We start from the raw sequence: 17,104 nt of genomic DNA on the forward strand, positions 1-17,104 counted from the left end.
CGTCACTTACAACATCACTTACAATGACAGTGACAACACATAGGATTTGAGTTTGCAGTGCAATAGAGCAGTTTTTAAAAGGCAGTGGTGGCAGTTGCTTTGGCCATCAGACATTACATCAGAGAGCAAGGAGAAGGTGGTCTCTCTTGAGCTGTTAGTGGCACTGCCACAAGATGATAGCACAGAATAATGGGTGTGGAGAGAGTACTGGAAGGAGGAGGGAAAGTTCAGTGAATTGAAAAGTCAGTGTCATGAGTACACAAATCGTTAAACACCTGACTCAGCTCAGTAAGTAACCCTTATGAGAAAAGGAAAGGAAAGAGTTAAGGATAGACTGTATATAAGTTATCCGGATAGACTTTGGATCCCTGACATCAAAGCATAAAGTATGGCACATAGGATAATTGCTAAATAGAAAGATCAGTGTGCTGTGCAGTAGACTCTGAAAGGAGGTGGTTGGTCACTTAACTGAAACAGTAGAAAATACTAATCCGTTCATCTCTGTTAGTCCTGCCTCTGTAAGTTCTAGGACTGCAGGCTTCCACGTCAGAAAGGGTTACACATTTGTCCTGTTTCCTGTCACTCACGTTCTGGCTCTTCACTCTCCTTTGTTTCTCCTTGATCCCCAGTCTCTCATTCTGTCCTCCTTTTTTCCTCCTCCACTTGTCTCCTGCAACACACTCTGGTTTGCAGCAGTTCACTTTACAAGGGCCTCACATGTGACTGCATCTCATTGCTTAGTAACCTTAGACCTGGAGGTAATAGGCAAATATGTTCTCTTTCTTTTCTTCTCTAAACATCCTATGCAGGTAGAATACATTGATGCATATGCGGAAACTATAATATTAAAACTTTCGGGAAGCCTAGAGAGTATGCCAAATTTGATCTCAAATAATTGCTTGCAAAGATTTGCCTAGACTAAGAAAATTATCAAGGAAATAATATCTATCCAGCTGAGTTTGACATTCTTTTTTTTTTTTTTTTTTTTTTTTTTTTTTTTTTTTTTTTTTTTTTGAGACGGAGTCTCACTCTGTCGCCGGGGCTGGAGTGCAGTGGCCGGATCTCAGCTCACTGCAAGCTCCGCCTCCCGGGTTCACGCCATTCTCCTGCCTCAGCCTCCCGAGTAGCTGGGACTACCGCCCCGCCACCCTCGCCCGGCTAGTTTTTTGTATTTTTTAGTAGAGACGGGGTTTCACCGTGTTAGCCAGGATGGTCTCGATCTCCTGACCTTGTGATCCGCCCGTCTCGGCCTCCCAAAGTGCTGGGATTACAGGCTTGAGCCACCGCGCCCGGCCGAGTTTGACATTCTTATCATTTCTATCCTGGCTGTATGATTTGGATGCAAAAGTGCAATGCCTAGGAACCTGTCTTTAATTATTTCTCACCCCACCTACTCTGTTTGTAGATTGTATCTTGTTTTCTTGGTTTGCTCTGGGGTTGAGCATATTGAGCATCTTTAGAGATTTTGAAGATCCTCCCCTTTAACAGGTGGAGAATCTTAGGAAGAAACATTCTCTATGTAAGGAAAATTGGCAGAAACCTGGATGGCTTTCCACTTCTCTATAAATCAGATGTGCCTGGATTTGATAACATGGATGAATTAACTATGTGCAGTTCCAGGGAAAGGGAAGATTTCACTGGGTTTACAGTTTGGTCAGAGATTTGAGAGAAGCAAATTGCCTCACCAGGAGGTTCTTATGTAGCAATTTTGCCATCAGTGATAGAGGCTACTGTGTGCTCAGGCCACAGCTAGGGGCTTGGCATGCATTGTCTCATCTATCCTCACAAACCCTGGGAGATACATGAAGAGACCAAGGCTCAGAGATGTTTAGCCACTTGCCCGAGGACACGGAGAGTATTTGAAAGAGAGCCATGTTTCCATTGAGGTCTGTAGCTCACAGCCCTGGCCTGTCACCACTGGGCCACATTGCCATGTCAGCGTACTCTCCTTGCCAGATCGTCTGGAGCACATTTCCATACAGCAGATTCATGTGAATTCCTGTACTTTTTTCCTCTTCCTACCTCCCTCCCCAACAACAGGAGTTTGGCACAGAATGTGTTTTGAAATCTCACAGCGTTGACATCAGATAGGACACATAACAATGTGATCCTGCTGGAGATACAAAGTCAAACACAGCAAGCTTTTCCCTAAACAATCAAGGGAGGAAAGAAATAATGCAGAAGACTAGGCTTGCAAATTTTTTTTCATACAGCTTTGGAGTTATTTGTCTTCTGGGTTGTTGCATTTATTTACCCAGTAGACACAGACAAATGAGATAAATACCTGAAATAGTATGTTCAGATTTTTCAAATTGTTCAATATTTGGTAAGCTACAGATGATAATATTGATTGAAATTTTACATTATGGATCATTACATAGAAAGTAAATCAACTGGTCTTGCTTTTTTAAAGTAATAATGACCTTTAATAAAGTAATCTATAAAGGTGTTCTTTAGTGAGTTATGTCTTACAAGAAATAGTGAAGCTGTTATAGCAATTAAAAGTGAAGAGTATGGGTTTGAAATGTCTTATTTAAAAAAGACAGTGAAGAGTGTTATTTAAAACAGTCTTATATGAATTCTGGAGCATAAAATTCCTATATTCTGACAGTCTTATCAATTTCATAAGCAGAAGTGGTGCCAATAAAAATGGTACCTTGTATCAGCGCATTTTGTCATGTACAGTGTATGGAATGAGGCCCTGTGAGCTACTTGGTATAAAAATTTAGAGTGTAGATGTACCCAGCAGATGTTGTCTTAACCTGTAACTCTGAAGATCTGTGTTAAAAAATATCATAAGGTAACATAAACTGTGTGTTTTCCCCTTTTACTGAGCAGTCGACTTTATAGACATGCTCGTGTATTCGTTCTGTGTCTGTATATCTAGACTTCACTCATTGAAGTAGAAGGCATGATGGCTCTGGCCTTCTTTTTCAGCAGAAAGCTTAGGGGATACATAAGCACAGAATTGTGAACACAGAAATTATCATCACAGAATCACAGTCACCTGACTGGCTCCTGGCATCAATTAGTGAGTCTGTAGATCTCCCAAGGTCACTCAACACCCTGTGTGTCTCCCTGAGACTCATCACTCAGCACCCTGTGTCTCCCTGAGACTCAAGACCATCTGCACCCTGGAAATCTTCATCCTATTTTCTCTGGGGTCTATCCTACCTCAGGTCAGCTGAGAACAGCTCATAGATGACTGTCAGGTCCTCAGTGATGATTGTTATGAATGCCCTCATGACATTCTGCATGCTTATTTCTTAACAGTCTTGTTTTGCATTTAAGGATGCATTTTAGACTTTATGGGAAATGTAATTCAATGTGGTTTGTCAATGTACTGATGGAAGAAAAAAATACCACCAGGGAGACAGGTGGATAACTTGTATCAGGTAAAAGAATTAAGGGTCTTAGTCTAAATTTGTCTTTGCTAAGAAAATAAGTGCGTTTTGTGAGAATATGTTCATATTGGCAAGATAATGAGGAGTTGCAAAAGTTATTGAAATGGATACTCAGATCTCTAGTTTAATGCTGACTTTTGACAGAGGGAAGCACCAATTTGGTGGAGAGGGATAAGGAAAGACCGCGTGCTGAGCAAATGTTGACTTTGATGACAGCAGGGATGCAAAGTGTATAGACACAAAATACTGTTCCTTTAGGCCCTTTGGTAATTGTTATGCAGAGATTTGTGCCAGACTGTAGCCTGAAGAAAGCCAGCTTCCAGCTGGGGTCTTGGGCCATGTCCACTGGATCCAACCTTTTCCTTAATCAGAGGGATGTTTGTTCTCTTTTCCTCCTTGCAGGCTCCGATTCATTTATCAAGATTCAGTTTGGAACTACCTTTCCTTTTAAACCTTCCCTGATCCACTGCACAGTCAAATATTTCCTTCTTGTATCACCCCAGCCTCCCCTACTTCTCACTGCTTTGGGCCCACCATGTGGGCCTGTGATGATGCATTGCATGCTTGTCTTCTTCAGTCTTCCAGGACAAGGGCTGTGTCTGCAGCATGCTCATGCCCTGCATCTCAGAAGCTCTCATATGTGTCCACTGAACCATTGGCACCCTGTGCTGGGGATGGGAGGAAGGAGCAAGCCCAGTGGGGCTTGGGGAAGTTGGGTTGACCTGGATATTGAAGGATAAGAAGTGGGGACAGCGTTGTGGGTCACAAGTCAGGAACATGCAGTCATGTGGCAGTGGTGACATGGAATCTGTTTATCAGGAAAAAAGACCATTTGTATAGGGGCTCAGATTAAAGACAGTGCCAAGCTGTGAATGCCAGATCGGAACTTGTAGCTTCACCCTGTAGGCAGCCTTAGTCAATTACATGTTAACCGGGAAATGCATTAAAAAGCAATGTGTTCAGGATATCAGAGATCTAGATAATTGATTTGAGATGTTAAATATTAGAGGTATAAGACCCTTTGCTGATGGCTCAAACCGGGCTTTCACTGATGACTGGTCATGGTGGAACACTCAGGGGTCACACCATCCTGCTTGCAATTACAAAGCAGGGAGCAGGTACCCTATCCTTCTCCCTCAAGGCCAAGGATTGGGGTGAATGCTTCCCAGTTTAGTACTCTACCCTTTGGCTGGTTCCAGCCCATAGGAGGAATGACTTACCTATCAGTGTGGTCTAGGCGAGTCTGACATTTCCATGGCCTCATGTACCTGAAGCAGAGACCAACCAGGACACACACCATGGTCACTCGCTTACAGCCTGTCCTCAGCCTTTATGGCCTCTTTGGTCCTCCCTTCTCTGTGGAAGTGGAGCCCAGGCAGGACCTACTTCTGGCAGTGCACCCTGTCCTTGTTCTCCCTGATCCAGTTCTCTCACCTGCACCAAAGCCACCCTTCATTGGGAGGGACAGTTGTTTCCAGCTCAAGAGAAGTGGTGGGTGAGGACAATTGGCAGTTGGAAGCCTCCTAGAGCCTTCCTGAGAACAGCTCATAGATGACTGTCAGGCCCTCAGTGATGATTGTTATGAATGCCCTCATGACATTCTGCATGCCTATTTCTTAACAGTCTTGTTTTGCATTTAAGGATGCATTTTAGACTTTATGGGAAATGTAATTCAATGTGGTTTATCAACGTACTGATGGAAGAAAAAAATACCACCAGGGAGACAGGTGGATAACTTGTATCAGGTAAAAGAATTAAGTGTCTTAGTCTAAATTTGTCTTTGCTAAGAAAATAAGTGCAGAGTCTAGGCCCAACCTGTTAACAAGGAGCCCTGTGTTTGGGATAGTAAAACCTTTACTAGTATCCTGCAGGGTGTGGTGGCTTATGCCTGTAATCCCAGCACTTTGGGAGGCCAAGGCAGGCAGATCACTTGAGGTCAGGAGTTCATGACCAGCCTGGCCAACATGGTGAGACCCTATCTCTACTAAAACTACAAAAATTAGCCAGGTGTGGTGGCAGGCACCCTGCAGTCCCAGCTACTCCAGAGGCTGAGGCAGGAGAATCGCTTGAACCCAGGAGGCAGAGGTTGCAATAAGCTGAGATCACACCACTGAGCTCCAGCCTAGGCAACAGAGTGAGACTCCATCTCGGTGGGTTTGGGCGGGGAGGGAGACCTTTACTAGTATCCTCTTTGTACATTTCCCAGCTGGTTAAAACCCCAAGATAAAGAGGGCATGATTAACACCACCCCCCAGACTGCCTTTAAACCTGTCTTCAGAGTAAACAAAACCTCCTTGTTTTATATTATGGCTCATACACGTGGCTCGCACATTGATCCCTCTTGAAACGTCATGCTCTGGCAGATTACTGCAAAGCAGGTGCCACAAAGTCTCCTGGGACGTGCTGTTCCCTCATAGATTTCAATTTTTACTGAGCAAAGTGGATTATGCCTCACACTCTGCACGTTCCACTACCTTATGAGTCATTGTGAAAATCTCATTTAGTCCATTTAGGATTTAGTCCAGGGCTTTGATACAGAGCATGTCGGTTTATAACTGTTCTTCCATAAAGGAAAAGTCAAGGCATAAGGCATTTTTACTATGCAGTGGAAAACATCATATAGCATAGCATAAAGAATCTTAATTGGGTGGGAAAAAAAAAAGTCTGCCCAGAATCAGACGCTCAGCTGTGTTTGACTTGCACTTCTTATCATGAAAATGGGATACAGCATCGCCTGCCTTGTTGTCCCGGGCTCAGCAAGCTTTCTGTACCTTCCAGCTCAGTGCGGTCTTGTTAGAAATGCAGACCCTCGGGCTCCCCCCCATGCTGAAGCAGAAGCCTTGTTTTAAGAAGACCCCATGTGATTCACAGCAACACTAACAGTGCTTCACAAACTTGAATGTGCATTCAGATCACCTAGAGGGCTTGTAAGAAGCAGATTCCTGGCATCTCCCCTCAGAGATTCAATTTGGCAGGCCTGATTGAAAGCTGATCTCATCTGCCAGTCATCTGCGCATTTTAGCTTTCCCCTGAGCTAGAGGCGCAGGCTTCAGTCCACCTGGCATCTGGTGAATGGAGGTATGTCCTTGAGCAGCCGCAGACTGCATGCATGGGTGAGCTGCCTCCAGAGCAGGACCTGCCTCCAGAGCAGCCCCAGTGAGGCAGTACTGGGTACAGATGGCGAGCACCCTGGGCAAGTTGTCTCTGGAACACAATGCTGGGCTCAGTCACTCTCCTCTCCACTGCCCAGCAGGCTGGCACAAGGCTCTCTCTTAGCAGACTCCACTGGGGCCTGGGGCTCCAGTCCAGTCAGGAAATTAAAGATTTCCAGGCTAGTCTGGAAGTTAAACAGAGAGACATGGTGCACCTTCTTCTATATCAATGCAAAGTCAGGCTCACCTTTCCTGTCTCTGCCCATGGTCTAGTCACTTCCCCTTGAAAGTCTCCAGCCAGAAAAGGCTCAACTAGGACCCATTCCCTTGGGAGCCCATCACGCCCCTTCTGAGGAATGCTAAATATAATAAGGCTTTCTAATGGAGACTTGCTGGGTTGATGCCCAGGTGTACATACCTTTAGATGGGGCGTCTCTGAATACCACAGCATGACTTTCTAGAATTTCTCTAGCTATAAGTAACAGGGATTTAAAAACAAACAAACAAAACACCATGCTCCCATCAGGGATGTCACTATCTAACTTTCCTTAATTTTTTTAAAAAAATTATTTCAGTTCTTATTAAAGCCTTTGTCTTCAGTCCTGAAACACTCAGCCTATAAAATCTCAAGCTACAAGATATCATTTCTCAGTGTTATTTCCAGGGCTTAAAATCTTATCACTGGCTATGAGAACCCTTAAAAGGCCTATAGACAGTAAAGATACGTTTGAAGTCTGTCCTATCCATAGGCATGGGCAAGGACTTCATGTCTAAAACACCAAAAGCAACGGCAGCAAAAGCAAAAATTGACAAATGGGATCTAATTAAACTAAAGAGCTTCTGCACAGCAAAAGAAACTACCACCAGAGTGAACAGGCAACCTACAGAATGGGAGAAAATTTTTGCAATCTACTCATCTGACAAAGGGCTAATATCCAGAATCTACAAAGAACTCAAACAAATATACAAGAAAAAAAAACCCCATCAAAAAGTGGGCAAAGGATATGAACAGACATTTCTCAAAAGAAGACATTCATACAGCCAACAGACACATGAAGAAATGCTCATCATCACTGGCCATCAGAGAAATGCAAATCAAAACCACAATGAGATACCATCTCACACCAGTTAGAATGGCAATCATTAAAAAGTCAGGAAACAACAGGTGTTGGAGAGGATGTGGAGAAATAGGAACACTTTTACACTGTTGGTGGGATTGTAAACTAGTTCAACCATTATGGAAAACAGTATGGCAATTCCTCAAGGATCTAGAACTAGATGTACCATATGACCCAGCCATCCCACTACTGGGTATATACCCAAAGGATTATAAATTATTCTACTACAAAGACACATGCACACGTATGTTTATTGCAGCACTATTCACAATAGCAAAGACTTGGAATCAACCCGAATGTCCATCTGTGACAGACTGGATTAAGAAAATGTGGCACATATACACCATGGAATACTATGCAACCATAAAAAAGGATGAGTTTGCGTCCTTTATAGGGACATGGATGCAGCTGGAAACCATCATTCTTAGCAAACTATCACAAGAACAGAAAACCAAACACCGCATGTTCTCACTCATAGGTGGGAACTGAACAATTACATCACTTGGACTCGGGAAGGGGAACATCACACACTGGGGCCTATCATGGGGAGGGGGGAGGGGGGAGGGATTGCATTGGGAGTTATACATGATATAAATGATGAATTGATGGGTGCTGACGAGTTGATGGGTGCAGCACACCAACATGGCACAAGTATACATATGTAACAAACCTGCACGTTATGCACATGTACCCTAGAACTTAAAAGTATAATAAAAATAAATAAATAAATAAAATAACAAAAGTTTAAAAGAAAATAAGAATGCAAAAACATTGGGATTTGTGTGAAATCAGCTGTCCTCCCCAGAAAAGAAGAAAGATTTCTGTGTAGTCTTATGTCCCCATGATATTTTAATACATGAAATGCTAGCGTCAGAAAAAAATAAAAATAAATAAAAATAGTCTGTCCTATCATTTATATAAAAATTATGCAGTGAGATAAATGCTGTCTTTTGAGCCATGAAGTTATCTTCATTATATCAGCCCACATATTTCATTAATTTTAATTATCTATGCAATTGTTGGCACAAAATTAACAGGTTGAAGAGATTGGGGACAATGGACTTTGCCTGATTTGACAAAGATCTGCTTTGGAAAAATGTGCCTTATCACTTGATTTGAATTGGCACACTTTACAGAAGAAAGGAAGAAGACGTATTGAGGATCCAGATTATTGTACTTGGCAAAAGCTGAGTTCCCTGGAGGTTTCCAGAACACCAGTCAAGGGTTATGCAGAGGAGCAATACATGGCCTTTGTAACTCTTCACTGAAATTCTGGGAGCATCCTACCGCAGGCAGGCAAAAGCTGAGCAGAAGGTGTTCATAGCCAGTCTATTAAGTCATTCTCGTTCACTTCCTTGTATAAGTTTGGAGGGGAGGATATATCCAGGTTTACTAACTGGAAGTATTTTGTATAGTAAAAACCAGAAAAATACAGCCCCAACTAGTTGAAAAAATAAAAGGTTCTTTTGACTGATGTTCCTGACAAATCTAAAGGCATGACCAACCTTAGCCCTGGTTGGAGCAAGAGGTTAAAAACCAGGTGAGCAGGACCCAATTTGTTTTTCGCTCACTTTTCAAGATGGCTGCTAAAAGCTCCTGAGGCTCCATGATTCCTCTTCCACACTCTGCACAAAAGCAGAGTTCTCTGTTCCAGAGTTCCCAGCAAAAGTCCTCAAGTTAATTGGCCTAGTTGAGATGGTTGGCTAAACTGATTACCGTAAATGAGGGGAGGGAAGCTCCAAGTGATTTGGGCCTGGATCAGAGCCCAGCCCCAAGCCAGGTCACATGTCAGGAAACTAGGATGCTCTGGTGTAAATCACCAAGCCTCCCCTTAGCAGCGGAGGTGGGCACAATCCCAGGCAGCCCTTTCCATTGCCACAAACCCAGCCATAACAGGGAGAAATAAGAAGGGAGGTTGAAAAGTGTGTGCAGGATGAAGCATGCCCATGCATCCTGGCTTTTATCTCCTCAGGGGAAGGAGAATTCCCAAATCTGCTGCCTTCAACTGTAACCCAAGTTTGGGAATGATTTACAGAGGGGAGTCTATGGGAGAAAGAATGGTAAGGAGTGACGAAAGAAGCTCCGAGGCCCTCTAGCTTTTGGCTGATAAGTATGTTTTTTTCAGAGAAATGATTTGACTTAGGAACAGCCTCAAATAGCATCTTCATTTATAGGAGCAAGCTGACTAATTTTCTTGAGAATCCATTTAGGGTTTCTGTTACCAAGGTAGGCTTGAAAGTGTAGCTTCAGGTGAGAACACTTACTCACAGATGCTGAAAGTGAGAAATATTACATTTTTATCTCCACATAATTACTATGTGTATCTCCACAATTCTCTATTAATAGTATAGTGAAGCATAGGGAGAAAGCATGCACTCAGGAACAGGAAATGTATGATCTTACAACATTTTCCATGTGTTTATAAAGGGTGTGTGTGTACGTGTGTGTGTATAGAGTAGTAACTCTAGAAAACGTCTAGAAATATAGATACGCTTTTGACAAAGAAGTAACTGTTTTGATTGCTTAGAATAGAGTTAATTGTGAGGCCCCAAATAAATACAGCTTAAGAAATACAAAATGAAGCCATATCTAGTCCTTAGTTCAGATCTCAAGTATTTAGTCATTAATGAATGATTTTTGGTGGGAATTTGTGACAGTGTGCCAGATTCACAACATGATTCTCTAGGCTTTCAATTATTTTCTCTTTCAACCATAGGAGCTATTTTAGCTGATTTTTATTATTATTACTCCCTTCTGCTTGTCAACCTGAGAGTTTGCATAATGAAAACAGCCAATGTGTGTCATGAATCATTTGCATATAAATCCTGACAAATCCAACACAGGGCTACAAAAATTGGTGTGTACAAAAGATGGGTTGGACTTATAAAATAAACACAGTTCACAAATTAAGTAATCATGTAATTCACTCCTTGTTTTTTCTGATTTTTTTTTCCCCAGAACCGAATGGAGGAAAGCAAGGCTCTCTTTAGAACAATTATCACATATCCCTGGTTCCAGAACTCCTCAGTTATTCTGTTCTTAAACAAGAAAGATCTTCTAGAGGAGAAAATCATGTATTCCCATCTAGTTGACTACTTCCCAGAATATGATGGTAAGTCAGCATTCATACAACAGCTCAGTAGCTGTAAATAGGTTTTGTCTCCAAACCCCAGTGTGGGAGTTAACGCACTACAGTGCACCATTGCTGCCCTTGCCCTTTGCAGCCTGCATGTTGGGACTCATACACTAGGAATTATTGTTTGCCCGGTCTTTTAGTGACACAAAACATTTCATTCCTTAACAATGCTAAAAGTCATAGAAAAACTCATGGCCTGGCGCAGTGGCAAGTGCCTGTAATCTCAACACTTTGGGAGGCCGAGGTAGGTGGATCACGAGGTCAAGAGATCGAGACCATCCTGGTCAACGTGGTGAAACCCTGTCTCTACTAAAAATACAAAAATTAGCTGGGCGTGGTGGCACATGCCTGTAGTACCAGCTGCTCAGGAGGCTGAGGCAGGAGAATTGCTTGAACCCAAGAGGCGGAGGTTGCAGTGAGTCAAGATCGCACCACGGCACTCCAGCCTGGCGACAGAGTGAGACTCTATCAAAAAAAAAAAAGAGGAGGGTGGTGAGAGAGAGAGAGAGAGGGAGGGAGAGAGAGAGAAACTCATCTGCTTTGAAATAGCAGATCAGAAAAAGGAACAATCCAGTAGTTTTGACCAATTATGTATTAACCCTTATAGTCCCCTCTGTCTCTCCTTTTCATTCAGTTCCAGTCCACCTCTGCCTCTCCTCTCTCCAGAGAGAGAACACAATTTTGAAGTCAAGACCCCACCACCGAAATCAGTCTACCCAGGTTCAGATCCCAGTTCTGACACTTACTATTTGTAGAACTACCATCAAGTCACTTGATTTTTCTGGGCCTTAGGACAAACTCATAGGATGTTTTGTACATTGTAGTGTATAACATATGTGTATATTTAGCATGATGCCTGACACGTAGGGCACTTACTGAATACTCAGGAAATACTTCCTTTTGAAACATCATAGCCCAATGAAGTCCCACCACCATTAGTAATAGTAACCCAGTTTTAAACTCTTTGTGCAGCACTTAGAATCTATAGCATCCACTTCACTATTCCTATGGCTTTGCATTATTTGCTTTGTTCTTAGAAAAGAATCTTACCCTCCCCAACTAGACTGTGAAATCCTAGACAACTAGACACCCAACCCATTCTGAGAAACACTTGAACACTTGGTGATTGGTAACAAAATGCATCCACATGTAGCCACTCTGTAAAACAAGTGAGAGTCATGACTGCTGCCCTATAAGAGCTGATGTGGCCAGGTGTGGTGATTCATACCTGTAATCCCAGCACTTTGGGAGACTGAGGTGAGAGGATCGCTTGAGCACAGAAATTCAAGCCCAGCCTGAGCCATGTAATGAGACCTCTCTCTACAAAAAATGAGGCAGGAGGTGAGAGGCAAGAGGTCAAGGCTGCAATAAGCCGTGATCCTGCCACTGTACTCTGCCTGGGTGATGGGAGACCCTGTCTCAAAAGAAAAGTTTATTTGGCAAGATAATCACATCTCTCCTTGGTGGCCCACCACCTGGTTTTATGAATAAAGTTTTATTGAGACATAGCCACACCCATTCATTATACACTGTCTCTGGCTGCTTTCACACCATAACAGTAGAATTGGGTAATTGTGACAGAGATAAAATAGTCTGCAAAGCCTAAAATATTCTGTGGCCCTTTATAGAGAAGGTTTGCCAAGCCGTGGCCTAGACAGTTAAGAGCACAAGCTCTGAAAAGTTCTACTTTGCCACTCATCGGCTGTGTTGCCTCAGACAAATTTATTTAGCTACTCAATTTATCCCTGGGCAAAAAAGAATTGAATGGAGTCATATGTAGATCACATAGCAGAAACCCAAAAGTATCTACCACAGAGGTGATGTAACAAGAGAAGAGACTAGTTTTAAAATTACATTGTCAACATATGATGTCCAGGATGGATATTGTTCCACAGTGTTTTTGTACTTCTAATTACTTTAAAAACCAATATTAAATTTAGCTTCATAGCTTTCTATGATGATACAAACACATCAGGGATGGAGGTTTAGTCACCTTTTCATCCCACATAGATGTGGTACAGTCCTGGCTTGTGAAAGGGAAATGTTACATGTTTAATGAATTTAAGTTCCCTTCTCACATACATGGAAGATCCTGAAGGTTGGTGAATTGAAAATATAAACATTTGGGGATTGTTACCAGATGTTAGAAATGGTACCCTTTTTTGTTAGCAGTGTGTTTATATCCTCTCTTCAAGTACATTTTCCTTTGTGCTTTGCTGTTCTTTTAAAAACACTTTCTCAGTTTAAACAAGGTTTTCTCTTTCACTCCTTTTAATTTGCACTAGCCTGGAAATATCATCACTGTCTGAGACTGCACTTCTCAGTGTTGTTCAGAAAACTATGGAAGGAAGTGACTGTGTGGGCACTTAACTTGCTTTCCCACCTCAACAGGCTTCAAACACGTCTACCTGAATACAGTAGGCATGAAGCATCTGGCTTAGATCTAAACACACTTGCCTGCCACACACACACAGACACACACACACACACACACACACACACGAGATTCTTCTTAATTTTTCTTGGAACTTGGTAAGAATCAGCGTGTGAGAAATTGCCACACCATAAACAACAACCCCATCTTGTGGGCTGGCACGTTCTCATGATGTGCTTGCATAAGGGAGGATGCAGATAGAGCATGGTGCCCACGAAGCTGAACCCTTCTGAGGGGTTCATTCAAACTTCTCGGATGCAGCAGACCTAGCCACACTTCACAGTTGCTGATTTTTCCGCAGTAAAAGACTTAGTCTATGATCAGTGTTTGCAGTGCTGTTTTTTGATCTCTGCACCATCTTCCTAATCTCTTCACATAACTCCTTTCTCCAGTAATTTCCCCAGATTCCCCACTACTACAAGCATTTTCCTTCCAACATGTGTCCATTGTGAATATTCTGAAATCTGAAGATTTTTTTTTCTGTTTTACTGTTACCATACCCCAGTATACATATAATGCACAGAGGAAACTTGGGCACAGAAAAAGAAAAAAGGCATTGATGTTGTTACTTAACAAAGCCAGTGCCACTGTCATTACATGGAACTCCAAGCCCTTGTAAGATGAGCAAAGACTGAAAAAATTGAGGCCCACTCTGCAGTGATGTTTTTGTAATAAACATGTTTATAGTATTATAAACTTCACACTTCCACATTTCTGTACTTGCAAGGTCTTAATCATAATGAATGCCATTTCTGTATTTCTCTTCAAGAAAGGAAATTACCGTTTCCACATGGACTTGAATTGCAAGATTGTTCATAGAGACTGTGGAATTCTGCTCCTGCTGTGATGGCTGTAATGATTTCTTTGTAGTGTATGTTTATTTCTTTTTTTTTTTTTTTTTTTTTTTTTTGAGACGGAGTCTCGCTCTGTCGCCCAGGCTGGAGTGCAGTGGCCGGATCTCAGCTCACTGCAAGCTCCGCCTCCCGGGTTCACGCCATTCTCCTGCCTCAGCCTCCCGAGTAGCTGGGATTACAGGCGCCTCCCATCTCGCCCGGCTAGTTTTTTTGTATTTTTTAGTAGAGACGGGGTGTCTCCGGGTTAGCCAGGATGGTCTCGATCTCCTGACCTGGTGATCCGCCCGTCTCGGCCTCCCAAAGTGCTGGGATTACAGGCTTGAGCCACCGCGCCCGGCCTGTATGTTTATTTCAAATAACAATTTATGCTTAAAAACATAACACCTTTCAAGTGCACTTCAGTGAACTTGGATCTAGTTCTTATATTCTGTAGGGTAAATAAAAAAGAACAAAAAAAGGTATAGTCCCTTCTTTCCCAAATAGAGTAAGTACAAAATCATACAGAAGTTCATTCATAAGCCAGAAATACAATGTTCTTTTTATGAAATCAGAGACTTCTCCAGCTCTGGGAATCTGTCAGTTTCTGGTTTTGAATATTTTTTATAACTTCTCTTGAGTTAATAAGTTCATAGTACATTGAAAAAGATATATTTGCTTGTATATGTATTTTACATATTATTTTTAATTGTACTTTTTATCTATTAAATATGACGCCAGCCATCTTAGTCATTTAAAAAAATTGAATTCTGGGCACCTACGTCAAAAATTAAACATTACTTTTTAAAATTGTACAAATGAGGATAGTCTATATGTTTTTATAATTCTTTCCTCCCATCTTCTGGCATTATCAGATATAAGTTTATTGGAGTAAACTCCAATGTATAAAAAGGTTGGTTTGAGAATAATTCAAGTCAGCCATCTGAAGCTCAGGGTGCATTTTGTTAGAAATGGTGGTCAAGCCCTCAATAGAGTTCTCCAAGATCTCTTTATCTCTACTAGTAGGTAACAAGAATATTGATAGGAAAAGACCTGCTGGGTACGGTGGCTCACACCTGTAATCCCAGCACTTTGGGAGGCCGAGGTGGGCGGATCCCTTGAGGCCAGGAGTTCAAGACCAGCCTGGTCAACATGGCAAAACCCTGTCTCTTCTAAAAATGCAAAAATTAGCTGGGCGTGGTGGTGCACACCTGTAGTCCGAGCTACTCACGAGGCTGAGGCAGGAGATTCACTTGAACCCAGGAGGTGGAGGTTGCAGTGAGCCAAGATCATGCCACTGCACTCCAGCCTGGGTGACACAGTGAGACTCTGTCTCAAGAAAAAAAAAAAAGTTTCTTATGGCTTGGTATAGAACTAACTTGAAAAAATGGGAGGAAATGTATATATAAAGCGACACAAAGACAAATATATGATAGGTATCCAATACTTCAAAGGTGATGGTGTTTTGATGTTATTAATTTACACTGTTTTAAATCAATGTATCTATCAGTACCTATTAAATACACTTTTAAAATAGCTTTGAGATTATTTATATACCATGTAATTCACTTAAAGTGTACAATTCAGTGGGTTTTGATATATTACATTATTAATTTTTTATTATAAAATATATATAAAATTTACCATTTTAACTGCAAAATTCACTGGCATTAATTACACTCACAATACTGTGCAGCCATCACCAGTATTTTCAAAATATTTTCACCACCCCAATTAAGCAACAACACCCCATTTCCTTCCTCCCCCAACCCTTGGAAACCTCTAATCTACTTTCTGTCTTTATGAATTTACCGATTCTAAGTACCTCATATGTGTGCAAGCATACAATATTTCTTATTTTATGTTGGGTTTATTATAATGTTCTCATAGTTCATGCATATTACAGCATCTATCAGAGCTTTACTCTTTTTTATGGCTGAATAATATTCTGTTTCTGATATTCTAATATTCTGTTTGGTTCTGTTTGTTTTGTTTCTCCATTTATCTGTTGATGGACACTTGGATTGTTTTCGCCTTTTGGCTATTGTTAACAATGCTGCTATTAACATTGATATACATTGCTTCTCGCCCTTTTGGCTAAGATCAAGTGTCTGTCAGAGCCCCTGCTCTCAGTTCCTTTGGATATATACATTGGAGTAGACTAGCAGGATCGGTCATGTGGTTATTCTATGTTTAGCTTTTTGAGGAACCACCAAACTGTTTTCACAACAGCTGCACCTTTATACATTCCCACCAACAGTGCACAGGATTACAAATCTCTCCACATTTTCCCCAACCCTTGTTATTTCACACTTTTTTATAGCCATTCTAGATGTGGAGAGGTATCTCATTGTGGTTTTGATTTGCATTTTTCTAAGTGATTACCAGTGTTGAGCATCTTTTCCTGTGCTTATTGACCATTTGTATATCTTCTTTAGAGAAATGTCTGTTCAAGTCTTTTGCCTTTTTTTTAATTGGGTTTTTTTGGTGTGTGTTACTGAATTGTAGGAGCTCTTTGTATATTCTGGATACTAAACCCTTGTCAGATGACATGATTTGCAAATATTTTCTACCATTCTATAGATTGACTTTTCACTTTCTTAATAATGGCATTGGCCAGGTGTGGTGGCTCATGCTTATAATCCCAGCACTTTGGGAGGCTGAGGTGGGAGGATTGCTTGAGGCCAGAAGTTCAAGACCAGCCTAGACAACGTAGTGAGACCCCCATCTTTACAAAAAATTTAAAAATTTGCCACGCTTGGTGGCACCTGTAGTTCCAGCTATTCAGGAGGCTGAGGCAAGGGGATCACTTGAGCCCAGAAGGTTGAGGCTGCAGTGAACCATGATCATGCCACTATACTGTAGTCTGGGTAGCAGAGCAAGACCCTGTCTCAAAAAAAAAAAAAAAAAAAATAGTCCTTGGATACATAAGGTTTTTAATTTTGATGAAGTCCAATTTATTTTTTCTTTTCTGAAAAATATGACCTGTGCTGTGGTGTCATATCTAAGAATCCATTGCAAAATTACGTT

The 17,104-nt window shown here is 41.7% G+C and overlaps 1 protein-coding gene across 1 annotated transcript in view; it reads left to right on the top strand.

Annotated features, from left to right (window-relative positions):
• GNAQ (G protein subunit alpha q) overlaps positions 1-17,104 on the top strand; it is a 327,817-nt gene that overhangs the window by 304,455 nt on the left and 6,258 nt on the right. The window contains exon 6 of the mRNA XM_030919268.1: positions 10,633-10,786. Coding sequence (XP_030775128.1) covers positions 10,633-10,786 — 154 coding nt within the window. The remainder of the gene's footprint in view (positions 1-10,632; positions 10,787-17,104) is intronic.

This window comes from Rhinopithecus roxellana, chromosome 16 (genome assembly GCF_007565055.1).
Source record: "Rhinopithecus roxellana isolate Shanxi Qingling chromosome 16, ASM756505v1, whole genome shotgun sequence".
NCBI lineage: Eukaryota > Metazoa > Chordata > Mammalia > Primates > Cercopithecidae > Rhinopithecus > Rhinopithecus roxellana.